The sequence below is a fragment of the Cricetulus griseus genome, chromosome 3 (genome assembly GCF_003668045.3).
Source record: "Cricetulus griseus strain 17A/GY chromosome 3, alternate assembly CriGri-PICRH-1.0, whole genome shotgun sequence".
NCBI classification, from domain to species: domain Eukaryota; kingdom Metazoa; phylum Chordata; class Mammalia; order Rodentia; family Cricetidae; genus Cricetulus; species Cricetulus griseus.
This window is the reverse complement of record NC_048596.1, coordinates 67,715,097-67,734,473: the sequence shown is the minus strand read 5'-3', so window position 1 is coordinate 67,734,473 and position 19,377 is coordinate 67,715,097. Positions and strand designations below refer to the sequence as shown.

General features: G+C 48.6%; 2 protein-coding genes across 5 annotated transcripts in view; one reads left to right on the top strand and one right to left on the bottom strand.

Annotated features, from left to right (window-relative positions):
- Ctbp2 (C-terminal binding protein 2) overlaps positions 1-10,345 on the bottom strand; it is a 130,793-nt gene extending 120,448 nt beyond the window's left edge. For 2 of the 4 annotated variants that reach the window (XM_027409136.2, XM_027409137.2), the window contains exons 1-2: positions 10,211-10,345; positions 9,684-9,902 (exon numbers count right to left, since the gene is read on the bottom strand). The gene's annotated coding sequence lies outside the window, so the exon portion shown is untranslated. Of the gene's footprint in view, positions 1-9,242; positions 9,264-9,683; positions 9,962-10,210 lie in introns of those variants that run through there. The other 2 variants (XM_035442153.1, XM_027409134.1) reach the window with 2 other exon arrangements.
- On the top strand, positions 9,539-13,374 carry LOC113834963 (translation initiation factor IF-2-like). The gene is made up of 3 exons (XM_027409138.2): positions 9,539-9,631; positions 10,055-10,416; positions 10,526-13,374. Exons 1-3 carry the CDS (start codon positions 9,539-9,541, stop codon positions 11,136-11,138), a joined length of 1,068 nt encoding a protein of 355 aa, XP_027264939.2. The 3' UTR covers positions 11,139-13,374.
- Positions 13,375-19,377: the final 6,003 nt, after the last annotated feature.

Sequence of the window (19,377 nt, the reverse complement as noted above, 5' to 3'; positions counted from 1 at the left end):
GAAAACTAAGTAGCTGGAACCCTGGCTGCTCAGCAGACTGAGGCTGCAGAGTGAATTTAAGGTCAGCCTGCAAATATAAGAAAGAAAAAAAAAGATATAGCTCAATGTGCTTGCCTAGCTTGTGAGACCCTAGGCTAGATCTCCAGCACAAAAGTGCAATGAACCTACCAGCAGGTGGTGATGCACACTTACACACTCTTGATTTCCTTTCTCTCCCACCCCCATGCACACACAATTGTGATTTAAAATGTTTTTAAGTGCAATAAATTTTAAAGGCCTGAAGAGACTGCAGGAAGCACTCCTTGGTTTAGACTGTGCCACTCTTTTTCCCCCCTTTTTGGTTTTTTTCTAGACAGGGTTTCTCTGTATTGCTTTGGAGCCTGTCCCTAGAACTCGCTCTGTAGACCAGGCTGGCCTCGAACTCACAGAGATCCACCTACTTCTGCCTCCCGAGTGCTGGGATTAAAGACGTGCGATACCAACGCCGGGCTGAGACTGTGCCACTCTTAACAAAAAGATCACCCAAAGGACAAAATGAAAACAAGTCGGACTTCTCAAAGCACCATGAGCTCTGGGAAACCTGTGTGGTGGAGGAAGGATAAAATGGAATATTTCTGTTGAAGTCTGTCTGAATTCTAGAACATAGAACCTGCTCCTTCCCTCTTCGTTAATAGCAGAGAGCAAAGGGGGATAAAATGCGGCTCCACCCAGGGAAAAGGTCCTCTAATCAGGCAGTGTGAACTTTCCACACTTCAGGTCCCAGCTCTATGGACAGACCATAGGCAAGTCACCTCTAAGTGCTTCCTCAGTCAGTCATCCAACACCTTTGGACAATCATAGGCTAGTGTAGATCAATCACAGACAGATAGATACAAGTGAGGACTCAACAGAGGTCTCTAATTGTTAATTTATCAAAAGTAACAATGTTTCAAGGAGTTCTGAAATTATTAATAAAGTCTACAAAGACAGAAGCCAAACGTTTAGATTGTTTAACCATGGAGAACTACCAATTCAAAAATCTAGATCCTGCTATCCCTTAATGCCCAGGCACCTCCAGACATAAGCCCTGGGCCCCAGGAAACACCCCATTTGTTGGAATAATCGGTAGAAGGCCTCGGTCCTGGCAGTTACCTGTGTCAAGCTCCGTAGCCCTGTTTGTAGAATAAAAGAGCACTGAAAAACACCGCAACCCCCCCCCCCCGCGCCGCTCCGGGTTGTAAGTATAGTGGTCCTTTTGCCCTCCGGCGGTCTATCAAGGAACCTCCCTTAAGACTCCAGGCCCGGGACATTAAAAGGCCAGGATCACTGTGGGCAGAAGTGGAGTCAGGTCAGGGGCCACGCACCTGGCTCTGCTGAGCAGAATGAAGGTGTGTCTCAAGTCACCCCACAGCTCCCTCCCCGACAAGGAGTCGAGCTGGTGAAAGGGAAACCTGCAGGAGAAAGGAAGTGGGGGCTGGGAAGCAGGGTCCATTTCCATCACCTAAAGACTTCCCTGCTGTTCGGATTAGCAAGTGAAAAGGCGAGGGCAGAGGGAGTTTTCCCAGTGTCAGGTGCCCCACCCTGCACCCACAGATAGGTGGGCGGGGCCGCCAGGTGCGCATACCCCAGGGGCAAGCAGCCCACTCCACTAGTGTGCGATTTAGGCCCTAGGATCCCAGAAAGTCCAGTAGTGAAAAGGACCTCTCCCTCTTCCCCTGGGTCCCCGGCCAGACCCCGCCCCTGGCCAGGTGTGGCGGAGGCCTTCCTCTCTTCCCTGCCTGGAAGGTCGCGCGGGACACCGGAAGTCGTCCTGGTGTCCGGCTGGGCAGAAGGCCTAGGGTCCCGGGTGGCCGAAACACCCCCACAACTCTGCACTGCAAGAACTAGGGGTGAGAAAAACAGCCCCTTCGTGACTTAGAGGAAGCAACTTCGTATTTCTTTCTCGAAAATAAACAGGAATTACTGTATTTACCCAGCTCGCAGGAACCTCGTGAAGATTAATGGCTGTGAACTGTTTTTAAGATAAAAATATATTCCAAGATCTTACTTGTAGACACTCATATGCATATGGATATCTGATGCACTCTTTATCTTTAAGTGACTTTCATCACCAGATCTGAGAGCAACTGAGAAAGTGATGGGTGCTCTCCAGACAGTATCTGACCATGGTACCCACCAGAGCCACCTGCTCCAGTCTCCCCAAAATGGGCAGGCAAGCTATCCAGCCAGCGGTGTGGTGGTATAACATCTGGAGAAGGCAGGGAAAATAAAACTTTGAAAATATCGGTCATCCACTACACTAGGAAAGAAAATGAAACAGCCCCTTCCTAAGGAATCCTAATTAGGCTCGGCCTTCACCTGGGTCAAGTTGCCAAACCCAGGAGGAGCCCACCTGGAGTCGTCCTATCTGTCCTGGCAGCTCCAACAACAACCCCGCCCCCCCTCGGGGAACTAGCTTGGTTCCTGAGTAATGCCAGGCCATGTGATCACCGAGGGCACTGTTGGGCTGAAGATGGGAGCTGGGGGTTCAGGATGTTAACCTCTTTCCTTTAACCATCCCTGAGACTGGTTTTGCCCTGCTCACCTGGCTTTCAGGTTGTCCAGTCTGAATGTAAAGACACCAGTGTGTGTGAGGCTTTACCCCCACCCATCCTCAGGCCAACCTGGGCGGAAAGTAGCAGTGGAGAAGCACACTTTGTTTGGACTCTTGGACAGAGCACACTAAAACCCACCATCAGCAATAGAATAATCACAACTTGGGAGGGTTCATTTAAAGGGAAGGAGCAGGATACTCTCACCAGCAACTCATTTTCACCTGCTCCTCCTACTCCTACTGTAGTTGCTGTTGTTGTTTTCTGTTTGTTTTGATTTTTAGAGACAGGGTTTCTCAGTGTAGCTTTGGAGCTTATCCTGGCACTCGATCTGTAGGGGTCCGCCTGCCTCTGCCTCCGGAGTGCTGGGTTTAAAGGTGTGCCCCACCACCGCCTGGATCACTTCCAGGTTTTAAGCCCATAAAGCAATGTTTTGCTAGCCTCTACATTAACTTAGTTTTCTCATTTAACTGTCATAGGACCAAGAAGAACAACAAAGTATTCCATTAGGTCATGGGCTAGGTCTCTTAGTTCCTTCCTAGGACTCCATGACAAAGTTTTTGTTTGTCCTGAACTTGTGAGATAGCTAGAGGCCAAATTTCAAGTATGATGGGAGCATAGCCACAATGAAGATGAATTTACAAGGACTGAGGAGGCCTGGTGCTGTATTACACATTCTTGTAGGGCCTCACTCTGGGCCCCAATAATACACTGAGCTACTCTCCTACTGCTGTCTCCTGGCAAACAGTCATTAAACCAGGCAATTTAAATCGTAATTCAGGATGTTGTAATGCAAGAAGCACACTTCTGACCAGAATCCAGAAAAAAAAAACATGCAATATCATAAACCAGGTGTGACCAGGAACAAATTTAAGTCTGTCCTGTCCTACATGAGCCCAGACCCTACCCTCCCCCACAAAAAAAAAAACAGCATAGGGGAAAAGTCTAGTTTCCTTTTTTAGTTCAAGTGGAAAGGGTTTTTATAAGCATAATGAATAAAAAGCACCTCCCTCTTTATCAGGGCTTTTCCTGGCCACCAGAGGCCAAGGCAAACCTAGTCACTAGGTATTCTGGGTTAACACTAAATACCAAGCAGCTTGAGGGATGGAGAAGAAAATTCTATTATTACCTGGGACAGAAGTCATAATTCCCTATAAAACTGGCATGACTGCTTGCCCCATTAGTCAGAATCCAACCATTTTATCACAGTTTCTATGAAATTTAAGTCCATTCTAGCAGTCATCTGTTAAATTTAAGTTAGGTGCACAGCTAAAGCAGGACATTTCTAAGCACCCACTGGAGACCTAGCTAGGGATGGATGGAAACTGCCAAGGGGCCTCAAAGTTATGACTGTGCATTGCTAAATACCAAACAGAAGCAGCCCTGGGAATAGACAATTACCCATATGACTCCAGTTTGGATGGAGGCGTCTCAGACGGTACCAGGAATGCCTGTCACCTGAGCCATTCTATCAAGGGCCCCATGTGGAAATGGGAGGCTTTGAGAATGAAGACTCAAAAAGACTTTTTCAGAAAGAATAGCAGGAGCCACCAACAGGCCCTACAGTGACTATTCCTAAAGGCACAGCAGAGGCCCGGGGAGGAATTAAAAACAAACAGCTCCTTCCTGGGACTTCAGTTGCCTCAGTATCTGGCATATACATTGTTCTCCTATATCAAATTTGAAGGGGGGAGGGCAAGAAAAAGTTTGTATTCTTAGAGCTTTTCTTGGAAAAGCTTCTATTTGCTCTTGTAATCTTTCCTAAAAAAGAATGCAGATTGCTAAGAAGCCAAAGCATGCATTCCCTAGGAGTCCAGTAAGACCACCTTCTAAGAAAAACTCAGGAAGGGAAGCTGGCCAAATTTCCATGCGTGGCCAAGGCGGATGAATGCCAGGCTGGTTCCCATCCCCGTTCTGTTCTCCTGCAGAAGGCAAAACTGCCCCTTGGCTCCCATTGTCAACATTCCACACAAACAATGGCCTGGCTCTCTCTCACCATTGTACATTCTATATTCATCTGTGAATCCCCCTCTTCCACACAATGTGCAAAGCCCTTCTTTTCACAGGAGAGGTTCTGAATGCCCAAGTGCAGCCATAATTTAGGCCTTCAATGTTAATAATGACATCTAAAAGCAAACTCCAGATTAGGCCCAAACATTCATTTGTGACCATCATTAGCATCACATTGATGGCTTTTGGATACTTTTCATTAAATCATGATCAAAAGAGCCACTGAAAACCTTTAAAAATGGTTCTGAAGTTTTTGGCGACTATTAAATATAATTTTCTAAACTCAAGAAATAGGCTTTAAAAAAACCTTTCATAACTCTATGACACATATTCCATTAAATCCAGACATGAATAAAAATTAGCTTCAAAAGATGGAGATGGGAAAAGCCTCAAATTTTCCCTACTTTCTATGGGGGCTGTAACTTTAAGTTGCAGCCAAAGTAAAGTAGGACATGCTTACCAGCTATAAAGGTTAAGGTGATCCACCTGGGCAACAAACCTAGAAGTTACCCATCAAGCGTTCCTGTACTAGCCTACAGAAGGACTGTTAGTAAGATACCCAAGATTTCACCAAAAGGTGTCACCTCTGTTAAGTACAGGGCCTTCTTTTGTGAGGAGTCAAACTACACTATTTTTTCTTTCTTGGGGGATGATGGGGTTTCTCTGCATAGTCTTGGCTGTCCTGGAACCTGATCTGTAGATCCGGCTGACCTTGAACTCCATTTGCCCCTGAGTACTGAGGTTAAAGGTGTTCACTGCCCAGCTCCGTATTTTTTTCTTTAAAGACTACAAAATTGTATTCCACAATCTATGATGGAACTGTTTATCACCTGGACATGGAAATATTAACTGAGTTGTTCATACCCAGCAGGACCAGTAAATGTCCCTTCCCAACCATGTGCTGTGCCACCATGCGCTGTTTCTTGTGGCCTGCATCAGGCACCTGGGACACTTGGCCTGCTGCTTCCAGCTGATAGAAAAATTATTAACAGAGGGACCTAGATTGAACTCACATACATTATGATGACAGCTCCTCTATACTGAAATGACAGTGGTAAAAAATGACAACTGGGGCCACCATTCTACTAATGCTGTAAACTCTAAAAATTTTAGGAAACAGAGGGGGAATAACTTTGCCCTCGAAAATGATTCATGCCAGGGTCATGTTGTTGGCAAATGACATTCCCTCCTACAATGCAGCAGGAGCCCTCCTTAAAGGTATCCTTTTGGATGTCCTTTTCTGTTCTTTAAAAAGTCAATAAGAATAAGAAAGGCAGGATGTGGAAGCACAAGCCTTTAATCGCAGGATGTGGGGGGCAGAAGCTGGCAGACCTCTCTCTGAGTTATAGGCCAGCTTGGTCTACATAGTGAGTTCCAGAATAGCCAAGGCTATGTAGAGACCCTGTCTCAAAAAAAAAAAAAAAAAAAAAAAAAAAAGGTTAACAAAACATGCCATCCTAGACTCACTTTCCTTCACTATTTTAAAAACTTTTCAATGACAGTATTTTTTTTTTTTCCATTCAGTCCACTGCTGGTTTAGTATACTGGATGTTTCCTGACTGCTTTCTTGGAACACCAAATGGTACAAGTTGATTTTCCTAGTTTGTTGTTTCCATGCTTGTTTCTCTAATTTAATTTTTCTTTAAAACACTTTCTAGACTTACAGGAGTAGAATTTCTGTTTGGGAGTTTTTCAAGTCAAAAGTGAAGTTATTGATTATTCCCTGAAAAGTGTAACGGATGGAGTAGTTAATAATTATTCCACTAGCAAGTTTTACTGTTTCATCTTGTGTACAAAAGCTAGATTAACAATACCAGGGAAAGCAAACGACTCAGCAAGGACAGGAACAGGTGTGCCTGAATCTTAAAAGGCCAAAATATTTCACAAAGTATGTCACCAGTGCCTTTTTCCCCCCAGTGGCAGTATTTGTTTTGTTTTGTTTTGTTTTGTTTGGTGGATAAACTTTTTTTTTAACTTTCTTAACTCTGAAGTGACACTTTTGCATTTTACAGATATTTCCTCACTTAAGTTGAGGACGAAATCACACACATAAATTGCAACTCAAGCTTAGAAAGGAAATGCATTTGAGGGACAAAGGCTTTTTTTTTTAATCACAGCTAAGAAAAGGTAATTCACCCTGCCCCTCCCCCACAAGAACACCCATTCAAGGGCCAGTTTCAAAGCTCCCCAGTGAAACCGTAAATAACTCACGTGGTAGTAGATCCCCTCAGCAAGGCACACCACACCGCCCTCCACTCTCCCTTATTAACGTGCCATTACAAGGTGTGGGGGGTGGGGTGGGGAGGATATACTTCTCCAGTTTAAGTATCTCCCCAAACAAGAAACCAAAACACACCTTGTCAGGTTCGGAACTAGCTCCAAACCTGAGACCTTTTAATTCCCTCTAATAGCTGCTTTCCAGAGACGTACCTCGGCTGGGTCCCCTACCCCTGGGGCACAGAAAAACCAATCAGTGTCATAAATCCCCCTAGCTTTCAACCCTCTCTCTTGAACTGGGGCGGGTGGGGGGAGGGGCGACCCAACATCAACACTTACACTAAACCCCTCAATGCTCTACAGAAATATGCTGGCTTATTTCCTTTGTTTGGTCATGTTATACTTGATCAAGTGTGAACGATTAGACTGGTTTCATTAAAGGCAAGTACATTCACGGCTAACATTCAACTTCAATGGCGACTATAAGCATATTTTGTAAGAGGGAGGACCTGCTTCTTGCTTGAAACCTACCAGCTCATTAACTTTTCTTTGGGGGGCCATAAAAAGGGCACTGGGGGTTTTTTCCAGGAGTGTGTTACAGCCAGACAAAAGGATATTCAATGTTCCAACTTTAAGATACAGTTGCTATTTAGGAAACAAACAAACAAAAAAAGGAAACCTTGTTTTCGAATTAAAGTTGCTAGGGCTGAAAATGTTGAATTAGCATGTAAAATATTACTTTGTAATTGCTGTTAAGAAGTACTCTTTGAAATCAATTGATTATAAAAAAAAAACAAGATCCTTTTAAAGCCCCATTACTCAAGATGTAAAAGATTTATTTTGAAAAATGTTTGAAATCAGAATTCTCCGAAGTAAATGGAAATTAGTTCTTTGAGAATCTATCTAAAGGCAAACAGCAGCCCCAGGAGCCGAGCGCGAGGTAAAATTTAAACTGTCTTTGAACCCAGCACGAAGAGAGAGAAGGCGGTATCTCCTTCGAAAAGAGGTCCCACAGTTGATGCATCCCGTCAAAGTTAGAAAGCAGAACCACTTTTGTAATCCCTCCACCCCAATGCAATGTTCCCTCAAAACCACCCACCTCAGATAAAAATACACACGACCCAAAGAATCGCAAATAAAGGAGTTCAGCATTTTAAATTTCCAACGCATCGAGTTCTTTCCTACCCTTCAAGACACTCGCAACCAAGGACTCTCTAAGAAGTTCCCATTTCTGATTTTTAAAGAAAAGAGGGCAAATATCCAGGAAGGTCTGTTTCCCCGAGGTTGGGAGCCTGGCGTGGCGACGTAGGCCACTGCCAGCAGCCTCCTAGCACGCATAGATTTCACGAAATATTCCCCCCGATTCCCTACAAAATCCCAAACGTAGGGGTACCCTGGAGCCAACCGCTGTTTGGGCCGCCTCTGGGAAAAGTAAGGGGTGGGGGCTGGGCAGGGGTACCACAAACACGCGCGCGCTCTCACCCTCGGTGTCTGCCACCATCGTCTCTGGCGGAAAGCAAGCCACCGGAGGGAGTGTGTGCGCGCGAGTGTGTGCCCGCGGTGACCGCGCCAAGCTCTAGGGCCCGCGGCCTCCGAGCCCCTGGGCGCAGCATGGGCTGCAAGCGACCGGCCACGCCGCGGGGCCTCCCGGAGGAGCAAGGCCTGAGTGCGCCGACACTCCCGCGCTGCCCAGCCCCAGTAGCCCGAGGCACTGGGGAGGGCGCGAGCCGGAGAAGAAAGGCTCTTCCTGCGGGTGAGTCCGGCTCCGCGGAGCACACCAGTAGCAGGAAAGCGAATGCGGCGGCCCGACCGTGCCCACGCCACGCTGGGTCCCTGGTGCCCAAGGCGCGCCCCAATCAGCCCCTTCTACGAAACTTTCTTTTTTGCTTCGCCCCACCCGAAAAGTGCGGCCCGGGTGAGGGCGCCGAGGACAGCCGGCGCAGGGAGAGGAGGAAGTGGTGCCCGCGGGAGCGCGGCCGGGCAGAGGAAATGCCCGCGCCGCCCGCCCCCGCCCTTGCAGCCCGCCCCGGCCCCCCGCCCCGCCGCGACTTTGGCGGGCCGAGCCCCGCGCGCCACTGGCGGCGGCGGCGGCAGATGTGGCCCCGGCTGCCCCAAGGAGCCAACAATGCCGGGCCGGCAAAACAAAAGGGATCCGCTTCGCCTCCTTCCCGGCCTCTCACTTACACTCTCGGGAGCCGCACGGGATCCCGGGCCGACAGGGGCGCGCCCCCAGGGGCCCCGAGCCACGCGCGCCCGACTTGTCCCCGCCGACCCGTCCTCTCCTTCCCCTCCACCCCCGCCCGCCGCACGCCCGCCTCACAGGCGCAAGGCCTGCCGCACCCCGGTACGCTCGGACTCCTGGTCCCCAGGGATCCGGCCGTATTGTCCCCGCGGCGCGCCGCGCGCTCGTCCAAGATCGCCAGCGGCCCCCGCGCGCCTACCCACCCGGCTCCAGGAGCAAGCCGGGGGCGCCTAGGAAACCGTCGCCAGACGCCGCCGCCGCTGCCCTCCGGACGCCGCTGCGCTCCGGGTTTTTCTTTCCTTTTTTTTCCAATCCTGATGGGAAGGAAGGTGACCGCCTACTTCGCATTCATCAACTCTCATCACAACAACAAAAATCCTGGCGCAAAGGGCGGCCAGCAGGCGCAATCGGTGGCGAGGGGCGGCGGGCGATAACCCCCAGTCGGGCGTCCACCCCCGGGCGCAGCGCGTGGACACGGGGCCGGGGGCGCTGACCAAAGATGTCCTCGGATGCCGGCCCGGTGTCCTTCGCCCTCCTCCTCCCGGAGTGGCGCAGTGAGGCGCGGGCACGGCGCCCCAGCCAGCGGCCGCAGGTGAGGCGGGGGCGGCAGCAGTCCCAGCCCTCCCCGAGGACCCCCCTCTTACCTCGTCTTGGGTCGCCGGCGTCCACGGAGAAGGGCGCCCACCCGGGAGGCGGCGGCGGTAGCGGTGGCTCCCGCCCCTCCCACCCCACCCGGCGGCGGCGGCGGCGGCGGTGGTGGTGGTGGCGCTGGCGGTGAGGCCCCCCCTCAGCGCGGCATGGCTCCCAGCTCGGTCTCCCGCTCCTCAGCCGCCGCTGGCTCCTCTGGGCAGCTCCCGAGCCACCTTAAAATGACACACGCACACAGAGACACACACACAAAAACTTAATCTCTCCAGCTCCGCGCCCCACCCCCTCCCGCCCTCCCCTCTCTTCCTTTCCCTTCCCTTCCCTCCCTTCCTTCCCTTCCCGTCCTCCTCCTCCCGTCGCCGCCGAGCCTCTTCCTACTTCCCCACCCACCCCACCCCCTTCCCCCGCCCACCGGCTCCCGATCCCCCCCCCATCCCGGCCGCGCGCCCTCTCGCCAGCCCTGAGGCCAGGCGGGGGCTGCGCTGGGGGTCCCCGGCCCGAGCCCGCGCCGCACCGCGCTCACCCCCCAGAGGATGCTGGCTGCAACTTGGATCTGGGGAGGGAAGGTCCTAGAAGCCAAGCGCCTCCCGGCTATTTGCTCTTCTTTATTTGTTTTCTCCTCCCGGAAAGGAGGAGGAAAGCGCAGAGAAAAGGAAAGGGAAGGACGGAAGCGGCGCGGGCCGCTGCTCCGGTGCCCTCCGGCTGCGCAGGAGCGAGGCGGGAGGCGAGGTGAGGGTCCCCGCTCGCTCACTCGCTTTTTTTTTTTTTTTTTCAAAGGCGGGGTCTCTCTTTGCAAACCAATGACACAACCCCACATGGTCCGGTCTCGCCCCTACAGATACTTCTCACTACAAATCGGCTCTCTCCAGGGATTAGCGGCTACGCGAAAGTGCATACTGGCGCTGCGGGCAATCGAGGGGGCCGGGCAAGGCAGGCACTCCCCAGCCCAGCCCCATGCCACCCGGGAGGCGCGGGGGTCCCGAGGCCGGTGCGGTGATTCCACCCGCCCTAGCCTTCCTCCTCCGCCCCTTCCACGTGGGGCCCGCCACGTGGGGAGACGCGAGCTCCAGCGGGCCTGGCCGCGGTCCCCCGGGTGGCCCCGGCTCGGTAGGGCCCCACCACGCCCGCGCAGCAGACCTGCCCTCTACTCGGCCCCGAGGCTCCAACTTCCTCCTGGGCCCTGCGCAGGCCACCGGTGCCGTCCCAGGCCCGCGAGGTCAGGCGCGGGCCGGCCACAGGGGGCACTTGCGTTCCCCGATCCCAGATCCGGGAGACCGTGCCGGCTGCGGGTGCGCGCGGAGACTGTTCTGTGTGCTGGAACTTGCCGCGGTGTGTTCGCTATGAGAAGCCAAGTGTTTTTACATATTTTTTTAAAAAAAATGTCTTTCTACTGTCTGTATGTCGCTGGGGCTATTTTGAAAGCCTTGCCTTGGGTCGGATCCCCAGCATGAGGCCTTGGGGGTCCGAGGGTCGCTTGCGCGGTGCCCTTTCACGAGTCCACTAGTGTCTCGGTGTTCTGCGTTTGGAATCTGGACTCCCAACGATGATGGGCCACTTCGGCTGCGCGGGACTAGACAGCATCTGGGCTGGATTCCTTGGCCATGACCTGCGACATCCGAGCGCTGTCCCCGGAAGGGAGCCAGCTCCTTCGCCCAGGGCCTCCTAAGCTTACTAACCAGACTAGGTGGGAGGCTTCTAAGGACCACAGGGGCGCTGAGTAGTGCCCTTGGGTGCAATTGTTTTTAAATCTTTTGTGGGTGCTAGCGACTTGAGATGTTGGGCTGAATGATCGAGAGGAGGGGTCTAATGTCACAGCTTTGAAGGCCACAGAGAGTGCCATTCAGAGAGCCACTTTGAGTGGTGTGGCCTTCTACAGACTGAAGAAATTTATAGCGTATATGGGCCGCTTGAGGCCTCCAAGCCCCTGGACCCATCGCTGTGCGTTCTGGAGAGCACTTTATCTGGGCCTGTTTGCTAAAGTGCACAGATGTTGCCCGCAAGACCGGCGATGTTGGGTTTCTATGATCGTTTTGTAGTCAAACTGGTTTTAAAATAGTTTACAGATTTTTCTGAATGGCAACGCGGTAACGGTCTCTCTCAAATATAATATGATAGTTTTTACGTGGCCCTAATAGGCTTGGGGCTGATCAGTCATGAAGTAGCTCACCATCCTGATTTCTGTGAGAGAATTCACAGGTGTGCACCTACCCTTGACCCCTCCATCTTCTTTGTATTCTTACGGATTCCTCTAAAGGAATCCAGCAGCTTCACTTCAAGGTCGTGGGGCCCTAGACCTACTTGTAAACTGACCTTGTCATACCTCAGGCTCCTGTGCTACCAGTTCCTGCTTTGTGAGTTCCTTGATCCTAAACTATGGTAATGAAAGCTCCTGCTTCTTTGTGTCTCATATCTTTGCCCTTTGTGGTCCTCTATTACCAAGAAACCACAGCCAGCTGGCTTTTCCTATTGCTTGTTCAGCTTTCCTCCAGTGTAATTTTGAATTCTACTTTAGAAATACTATGGTGGGCCCTGTGGAGTGGCTCAGCCAGCAATGATGCTGTCAAGCCCCAGGATGTGAGTTCATTCCCTAACACCTAGTAAAAGTAAGAGTGGACTAAGTTGTCCTCAGATCCCTGCACATGTTTCACACATCACACAACCAATAAGAAAAAAACTAACCTTTTATGAATTCAGAACTTTAAATTATTTCGAACTTCTGTCTGACAGCCTGCATTTTAAAGTATGGAGCCCAGGCTGGTGGAAGTAGTGCAGAGAGCAGAACACTGGCTTATATGAGGTCCGAGGTTCATCCCTTGCTCCTGGGGACAGAGGAATCTCAACCCAGGTGATGTTACACAGGTAATACTTTGGGGCTGACAAGATGGCTCAGTAAGGTGTAAAGCACCTTCCCCCAAGCCTGACAACCTAGAAAGAGCAAACTGACTCCCTCAGGCTGTCCTCTTGTGGCCATACATGTATCATGGATGGCATGCCCACCACACCAAGCAATATAAAAATGTACTAACATTTTTAAGACATGTAGGTCTGGGACTGGAGAGAGAACTCAGAGGTTAATAGTATTGGCTGTTCTTCCAGAGGACCCATTTTTAATTCCCAGCAACCCACATGACAGCTCACACCTATCTGCAACTCCACTTCCAGGTCTTCTGACACCCCCATACCGGCATACATGCAGGCAAAACACCAATGAACATAAAATAAGCCTTTAATCCCAGCACTCAAGAGGCAGAGACAATTGGATCTCTGCGAGTTTGAGGCCAGCCTGGTCTGCAGAACAAGTTCCAGAACAGTCTCCAAAGCTACAGAGAAATGATGTCTCGAAGAACCAAAAATAAATAAATAAATATTAAAAAAATAAATGTAAATCCAGTTATCATCAGCATGTGAATTAGTTCAGATACCAGTTTTTAAAAGATGTTCAATATAAACAAGAAACAAAAACCCAGTGCTGGAGAGATGGCTCAAAAGTTAAAGCACTTGTTGCTCTTCTGGAGGACCTGATTTCAGTTTCCAGTAACCACATGGCATGGCTTATAACCTCCTGTAACTCCTGCTCTAAGGAATCTGATAATCTCTTCTGATCTACAAGGGTACCCATGTGCCTGTATATATACACACTCAAATAAAAATCTTTAAGAGTAAGAGCGGGCATTGGTGGCACATGCCTTTAATCCCAGCCCTCGGGAGGCAGAGGCAGGTGGATCTCTGAGTTCAAGACCAGCCTGGTCTACAAGAGCTAGTTCCAGTACAGCCTCCAAAAGAAGCCACAGAGAAACCCTGTCTCCAAAAACAAACAAAAAACAACAAAAAAACCCTTTAAATATTAAGTAATTATTTATTTATGTATCTAATTTTTTAATGTTAGTATTTTGGCCTGTGTGTATGTCTGTGTGAGGGAGTCAGATTCACTGGAACTTGAGTTACAGATAGTTGTGAGCTGCCCTGTGGGTGCTGGGAATTAAATCAGGGTCCTTTGGAAGAGCAGCCAATACTCCTAACTTCGGAGCCATCTCTAGCCCCCTTTAAAATTTAAAAATATAAACAGACTCTAATAGATACTTCTCTGAGGATGATGTTCAAATGGCCAATAAGCATGCTCTCAAACTGCTCAGCCTCAGTCATTAGGGAAATACAAATGAAAAACCACAGTAAGATACCACTAATTATCCATGGGGATGACTATTATCAACAGAAGGGGAAATGATGTGGAGAAATGGGAGTCCTTCTGCAGTACCGATGGGGGTGTGAATGGTTCCTTCACCTTGGCAGCACCTCAGAAAGTTAACCTAGAATTGCTCTATGACCCAGCAATGTCATTTCTGCTGATATGCCCCCAAAGAACTGCAAGTAGAGGGACTGGAGTGGAGAGTGACAGAGCAAGGCACTCACATCCTCTTCTGGCCTCTGTAATGGCATGGGTATGCACAGCTGTACACACACACACACACACACACACACACACACACACACACACACATGCATGCACACCACTAAAAAGAGGAAATTCTGAATTGTCATAATATAGATGAACATTGAAAAAAAAGCTAATGAAGCAAACCTGACACAAAGGAAAATTATGTATAACTCCATTTACATGTGGTAAGTAATAGGCAAAACCGTAAGAAGCGCACAGGTGATGACTGGGAACTGAAGGGAGGCAGTGTGAGAATTATTGTTGAGCATGTAAAGCGCTTGCCCTGCAAGCCTGGTGACCTGAAGTGGAGCCCCAGAGTCACATGCATACTATGGCATCAATGTGTCCATACATACACACAGAGAATTACAGTAATTTTTTATAAGAAAGGGAAGACAAAGGCAGGTGTGGTAGTTCACAAGTGCAGTTCTAGCTGGGGCAGGAGGATTGCCACAAATTCTAGTCCATCCTGAGCTGCAGAGTGAGCACTGCACATAAAATGGAAGAAAGGAGTTGGGGAGACAAAGATGTTGGGTACAGAGGGGCAACTCCCGAGACTCAGTCTCTGCACATTAGCAAAGTTGTGATGAGAAAGACAGGTGAATTCTTTTTTTTGTTTTTGTTTTTGTTTTTGTTTTTGTTTTTCCGAGACAAGGTTTCTCTGTGTAGCTTTGGAGCCTATCCTGGCACTCGCTCTGGAGACCAGGCTGGCCTCGAACTCACAGAGATCCGCCTGCCTCTGCCTCCCCAGTGCTGGGATTAAAGGTGTGCGCCACCAATGCCCAGCTCAGAGGTGAATTCTGACAAATAAGAGCTCCATGTGTGCTTTTATATTCAAGAGAAAGTAACATGAGTTCACAAAGGTTACAGCGATCATTTTTTTTTTTTCATAGCTATTTATGATTAGGCTAGGTAGACCTGGTGGCTACCAGGTGTAAGTCCAGCACTTAAGAGACTGGAGCAAGGGGATGGCTGTAAGTTGGAGACCAGCCTGGCCTTCCAGGCCAGCAAGGGCTACACAGTAAGATTTTTGCCTCAATAGGCAGACTCTTTATTCTCTTTTTTCTGGTGGTTTGAGTTAAGTTGAAAGTCTTGCTTTTTCTCAGGCAACATCATTAACCAAGCTTCAGAGGACTTGTAATGTCCACATGGCACTGGGTGTGCAATGGGCTTAAGCTCTTTTGCCAAGGACTCTCTATTCCCCTGGCTTCTGTCTTTCCTGGTTGACTTCCACCTCCTCTGGTTGGTTGCATGTGGTTCAGACTCCCCATCCGAAATTTCTTTCCTTGTCCCGGGAATATACATTCCTTCTCTATTTCTAGGTACCCAAATTTGGGGTTCAGGAGAAAGGGTCCTAGCTTTGCATTGAGATGTCTGGCCTGGTGGAGGAGGCCCAAGGCTCCGAGATGAAGGCAGGTGTGCCTGGTGCAGGTGTACCCTGATGTGTACACTGCATTGTATCTGCTGCCCTTACTATCCTCTTAATTTACAGTGCTTATTCTATTCCTCTCAGCCTTGAGTTCTGTCTGGCGATAGTGAAAGGGAATGGGGACCTTTTCATGGTTTGCCATTAGATCATGGCTCTGTATTCACTGCTAGAATCCAAAGGAAAGGGCAGTGAGCACTGGCCTAGACTCTCCATCAACACCTGGCATAAAAGGAGGCCCTATGGTGCACACCCATAATTCCAGCACTCCTCCAGATGTGGAGGCAGGAGGATCAGAAATGAAGGTCATCTTCAGTTACATAGGGAGTTCAAGCCCAGCCTAGGCTACTTGAAACACTGACAAAAAAAATCAAAACAACCAAAACCAGCCACCTGCTGGTTAGTGTCTGTAACCTACCTACAAGAGAAACAAAGTATATCTCTGAGCCAGGCATAATGGTTGCAGATACCTTTGACCCCAGCAGTTAAGAGTCACAAGCAAGCTGATCTCACTGAATCTGAGGCAGGTCTAGCCTACATAGTGAACTCTAGGACAGTCAGGAATGTGTAGAGAAAGACCCTGTCTCAAAAAAGCAAAAGCAAAAACAAACTAAAAAGTCAACAACAAAAACAAAAGAAGCCCAATAACAAAACAAAGTGCATCTCTCTCCAAGAATTAATGAATTTGCTTCCTAACAGATCCTTAAAACTGCAAACCACCGAGATTTGTCACCTCGGCCCACAAGAAGGATATTTAGTGCTTAAGGATGCCAGTTATCCTACTAGTATTCTCTCTCTCTCTGTTTCTCTCTCTCCCTCCCTCCCTCTCTCTCTCCCTCTCTCTTCAGCTCTTCAGCCCCCTAAAATTCTTTTTTTTTTTTTTTAAGATTTTATTTATTTATTATGTATACAGTCTTCTGCCTGCATGCCAGCAGAGGGCACCAGATCTCATTCAAGGTGGTTGTGAGCCATCATGTGGTTGCCGGGAATTGAACTCAGGACCTCTGGAAGAACAGCCATCTCTCCTGCCCCTGCCCCCTAAAATTCTTAATACTTTGAAGAAGAGTTATTTCATGTCTGCTTTCTGAGTACTGGGATGACAGGCTTGTGCCACCATGCCTGGTTTAGAGTGTGTTTTGCCTAAGACCACTCAGCCAAGGGGGTAGATCTGGTATTGACGGAAGTCCTTAACGCCTTCAAGTTCTTATACCTCAGCTGACTTCAGAATCCAGTTTAAACAATAGATAAAGTAGACTCTGAATGCCTTTCTTCCTGTTCCATGGAGTCACACAGAAGCCACCATGAGTCTCAAACATCCCTTACCTCTCTTGAGGTCCCATCCTATCCCTGTAATATTCTTTTCCTGTAGCAGGGCAGGGATGCAACATGCAAACCTTCAGAAATGTGAGCAATGGTGAGTAAGAATAGAGTCACAAAGGCCATTGGCACCACTCAGTGGGGTTAGTGCGGGGGCTAGGCAGGGGAATGACAGCGGGAATAGCCAAATCCAGGGCAGAGATGGAGTTATCAGGCATGATCTCCCTAAAATGCATAATAATGCTTTTAAGCATTAAGGTGCTCTTGTGCTTGAGTTGGCCCTGAGCTCCAGACCCTGAGACAGGAGGAAAAGAAGTTCAAAATCATTCTCAGCGGCTTAGCCAATTTGAGGCCAGTCTGAGATTATGATACTTTAGACGTAGCCTTGAAAAACAAACAAACAAAACCAGTGAGGTACCACCAAAAAGCCTGCTGCTTGTTGGGACCATTTTATTCCTATTTGGTCATATGTAGTTCAGGTTTTGTCTCTGTAGAGATAGTTTTTTTGTTTGTTTTGTTTTTGTTTATTTGTTGTTGTTGTTTTTGTTTTTTTTTTGAGACAGGGTTTCTCTGTAAAACAGTCCTGGCTGTCCTGGAATTACCTCTCTAGACCAGGCTGGCCTCAGAGATCTGCCTGCCTCTGCCACTCAAGTGCTAGGATTAAAGGCGTGTGCCACCACCGCCTGGCTCCTCACTTTTCTTTGCAATGTGTAGGTGGCCCCAGTTCTGAGCCAGGAGTTCAAGGATGGAGCTACCCTTCTCCAGGCCCCATAGAAAGCAGTATCTGCCTGTGCCATCATGTAACCATTTACCCAGGTTTCTGTGTCTGCGTCTTGTTTTTCTCCCCTTAGATAGTCACCAGTTCCAGCCTGAGGGTCCCTCCTAATTCAGAATGGCCTCACTTGACCTTGGTTACAGCTGCCAAGACTCCTTCCAAATATGGTCCCATTCACAGTACAGGAGTTAGAACCTGACCCCCACCACACTCTGCCCACCAGAGATGCAAAACAGGAATTACTTAAAATGGTTACCTTACATGGACAATATGGACACTGTTGTATCACTCTAAACAAAGCTGGAGATCAGAAGCCTGTGTTGACACAGCCTTTGGTAAATGAGCTGAGAATTTAACTTTTGATACAGGCCACAATCCCAACTGGGCTTTTCCCACAGATGTATTTATAAATAGCCTCAGGTGTTAATTATTAATACATATAAAACATTTATTAAACACTTTATTTATGCCAGGCTCCTGTGCAAGGCACTGACAAGACAAAGAGGAATCTGATGTAGACTTAGCCCTTGAGGAGCTCCTGGTCCATTAGGCAATGGTAGTAACTCATAAGTGCACACAGGAGCACTTTTTTTTTTTAATTTGAATTACAAACAAGATTGAATTACATGACAATCCCAGTTCCCTTCTCCCTCACAGGAGCACTTGTTAACACTTATTGTACACATAGCACAACCTGGTTTTGTGGTCTTTGCTCTCATCCCATCTGTAATCTGCTCGGGCTTTCCAAGGCAGAGTACACAGGAGCCACAGCAGAAATCTTCTGTGGGGTACTCAGACTGCAAACAAAGATCTTTTCCTGACTGGCCCTGTTTTCTTCTGACCACTTGGTTCACGGCTCTCTCTGGACCTCCCTCTCTCTCTCCATAAAGAGGAGGCTCAGCATGCAAAAGCATTTGCTGTGCAAGCCTGGTGGCCTAAGTTCAATCCACAGAACCCACATAACTGTGGAAGGAGAGAACCTGACTCCGCAAGGTTGTGTCTGACCTCCACATGTGACCCTTCACACCTGCTGCCTCTCACAGCGTGCATGTATAGACAACAATAAAAACAAACAAATTTAAAACTGAGAGAATGAGAGGATGGAGGGACTGGAAATGTATGTAGTTCAGTTGGAAGGATGCTTGCTTAGAATGCATAGAGTGAGCCTGGGGTTTGATACTTCGTATACAAACATAAATTGGGTGTCATGGTGCATGCCTGTAATCCAAGCACTTGGGGGGTGAAGACAGGATGGTTGGCTACATAGTGGTTTTGAGACAAAGCTGGGATACATGAGATCCTGTTTCAAAAACATAAAAAAGAGGAGAGGCTGGAGAGATGGTTCAGCAATTAAGAATGCTTGCTGCTTTTGCAGAGGACTCGGGTTTAGTTTCCAGCACTAATACTAGGCTGCCCACAGTACCTTTAACTCTTGTTCTAGGGGATCTGATACTCTTTTGGCCTCTGTGGGTACAGTACCCATGAGGCACACACAGTTAATTAAACATAAGGAAAAATATAAAGGAGAGCTTCAAACCTCATCATAACCTACTGTACCAACATTTGCTAGGCATTGACCATGTTTCAGGAATAGTATGGTGAACTTGCCAAACATTATTGCGTTTATCTTCACAATATTCCTATGAGATCTAGACTTGAGATTATTCCCATTTGAGTTGAGTTACACTGGGCATGCTCTTTAGGAGGCCGAGACAGCAAGATCTGGAGTCAAGGTCA

What these genes read in the sequence shown, in the direction of transcription:
- LOC113834963 (XM_027409138.2), top strand. Translation starts at nt 9,539, where the DNA reads ATGTCCTCGGATGCCGGCCCGGTGTCCTTCGCCCTCCTCCTCCCGGAG. An exon ending in GCCCCAGCCAGCGGCCGCAG is followed by an intron (nt 9,632 to 10,054) that starts GTGAGGCGGGGG and finishes GTCGCCGCCGAG; the next exon opens with CCTCTTCCTACTTCCCCACC. An exon ending in GGAGCGAGGCGGGAGGCGAG is followed by an intron (nt 10,417 to 10,525) that starts GTGAGGGTCCCC and finishes TCGCCCCTACAG; the next exon opens with ATACTTCTCACTACAAATCG.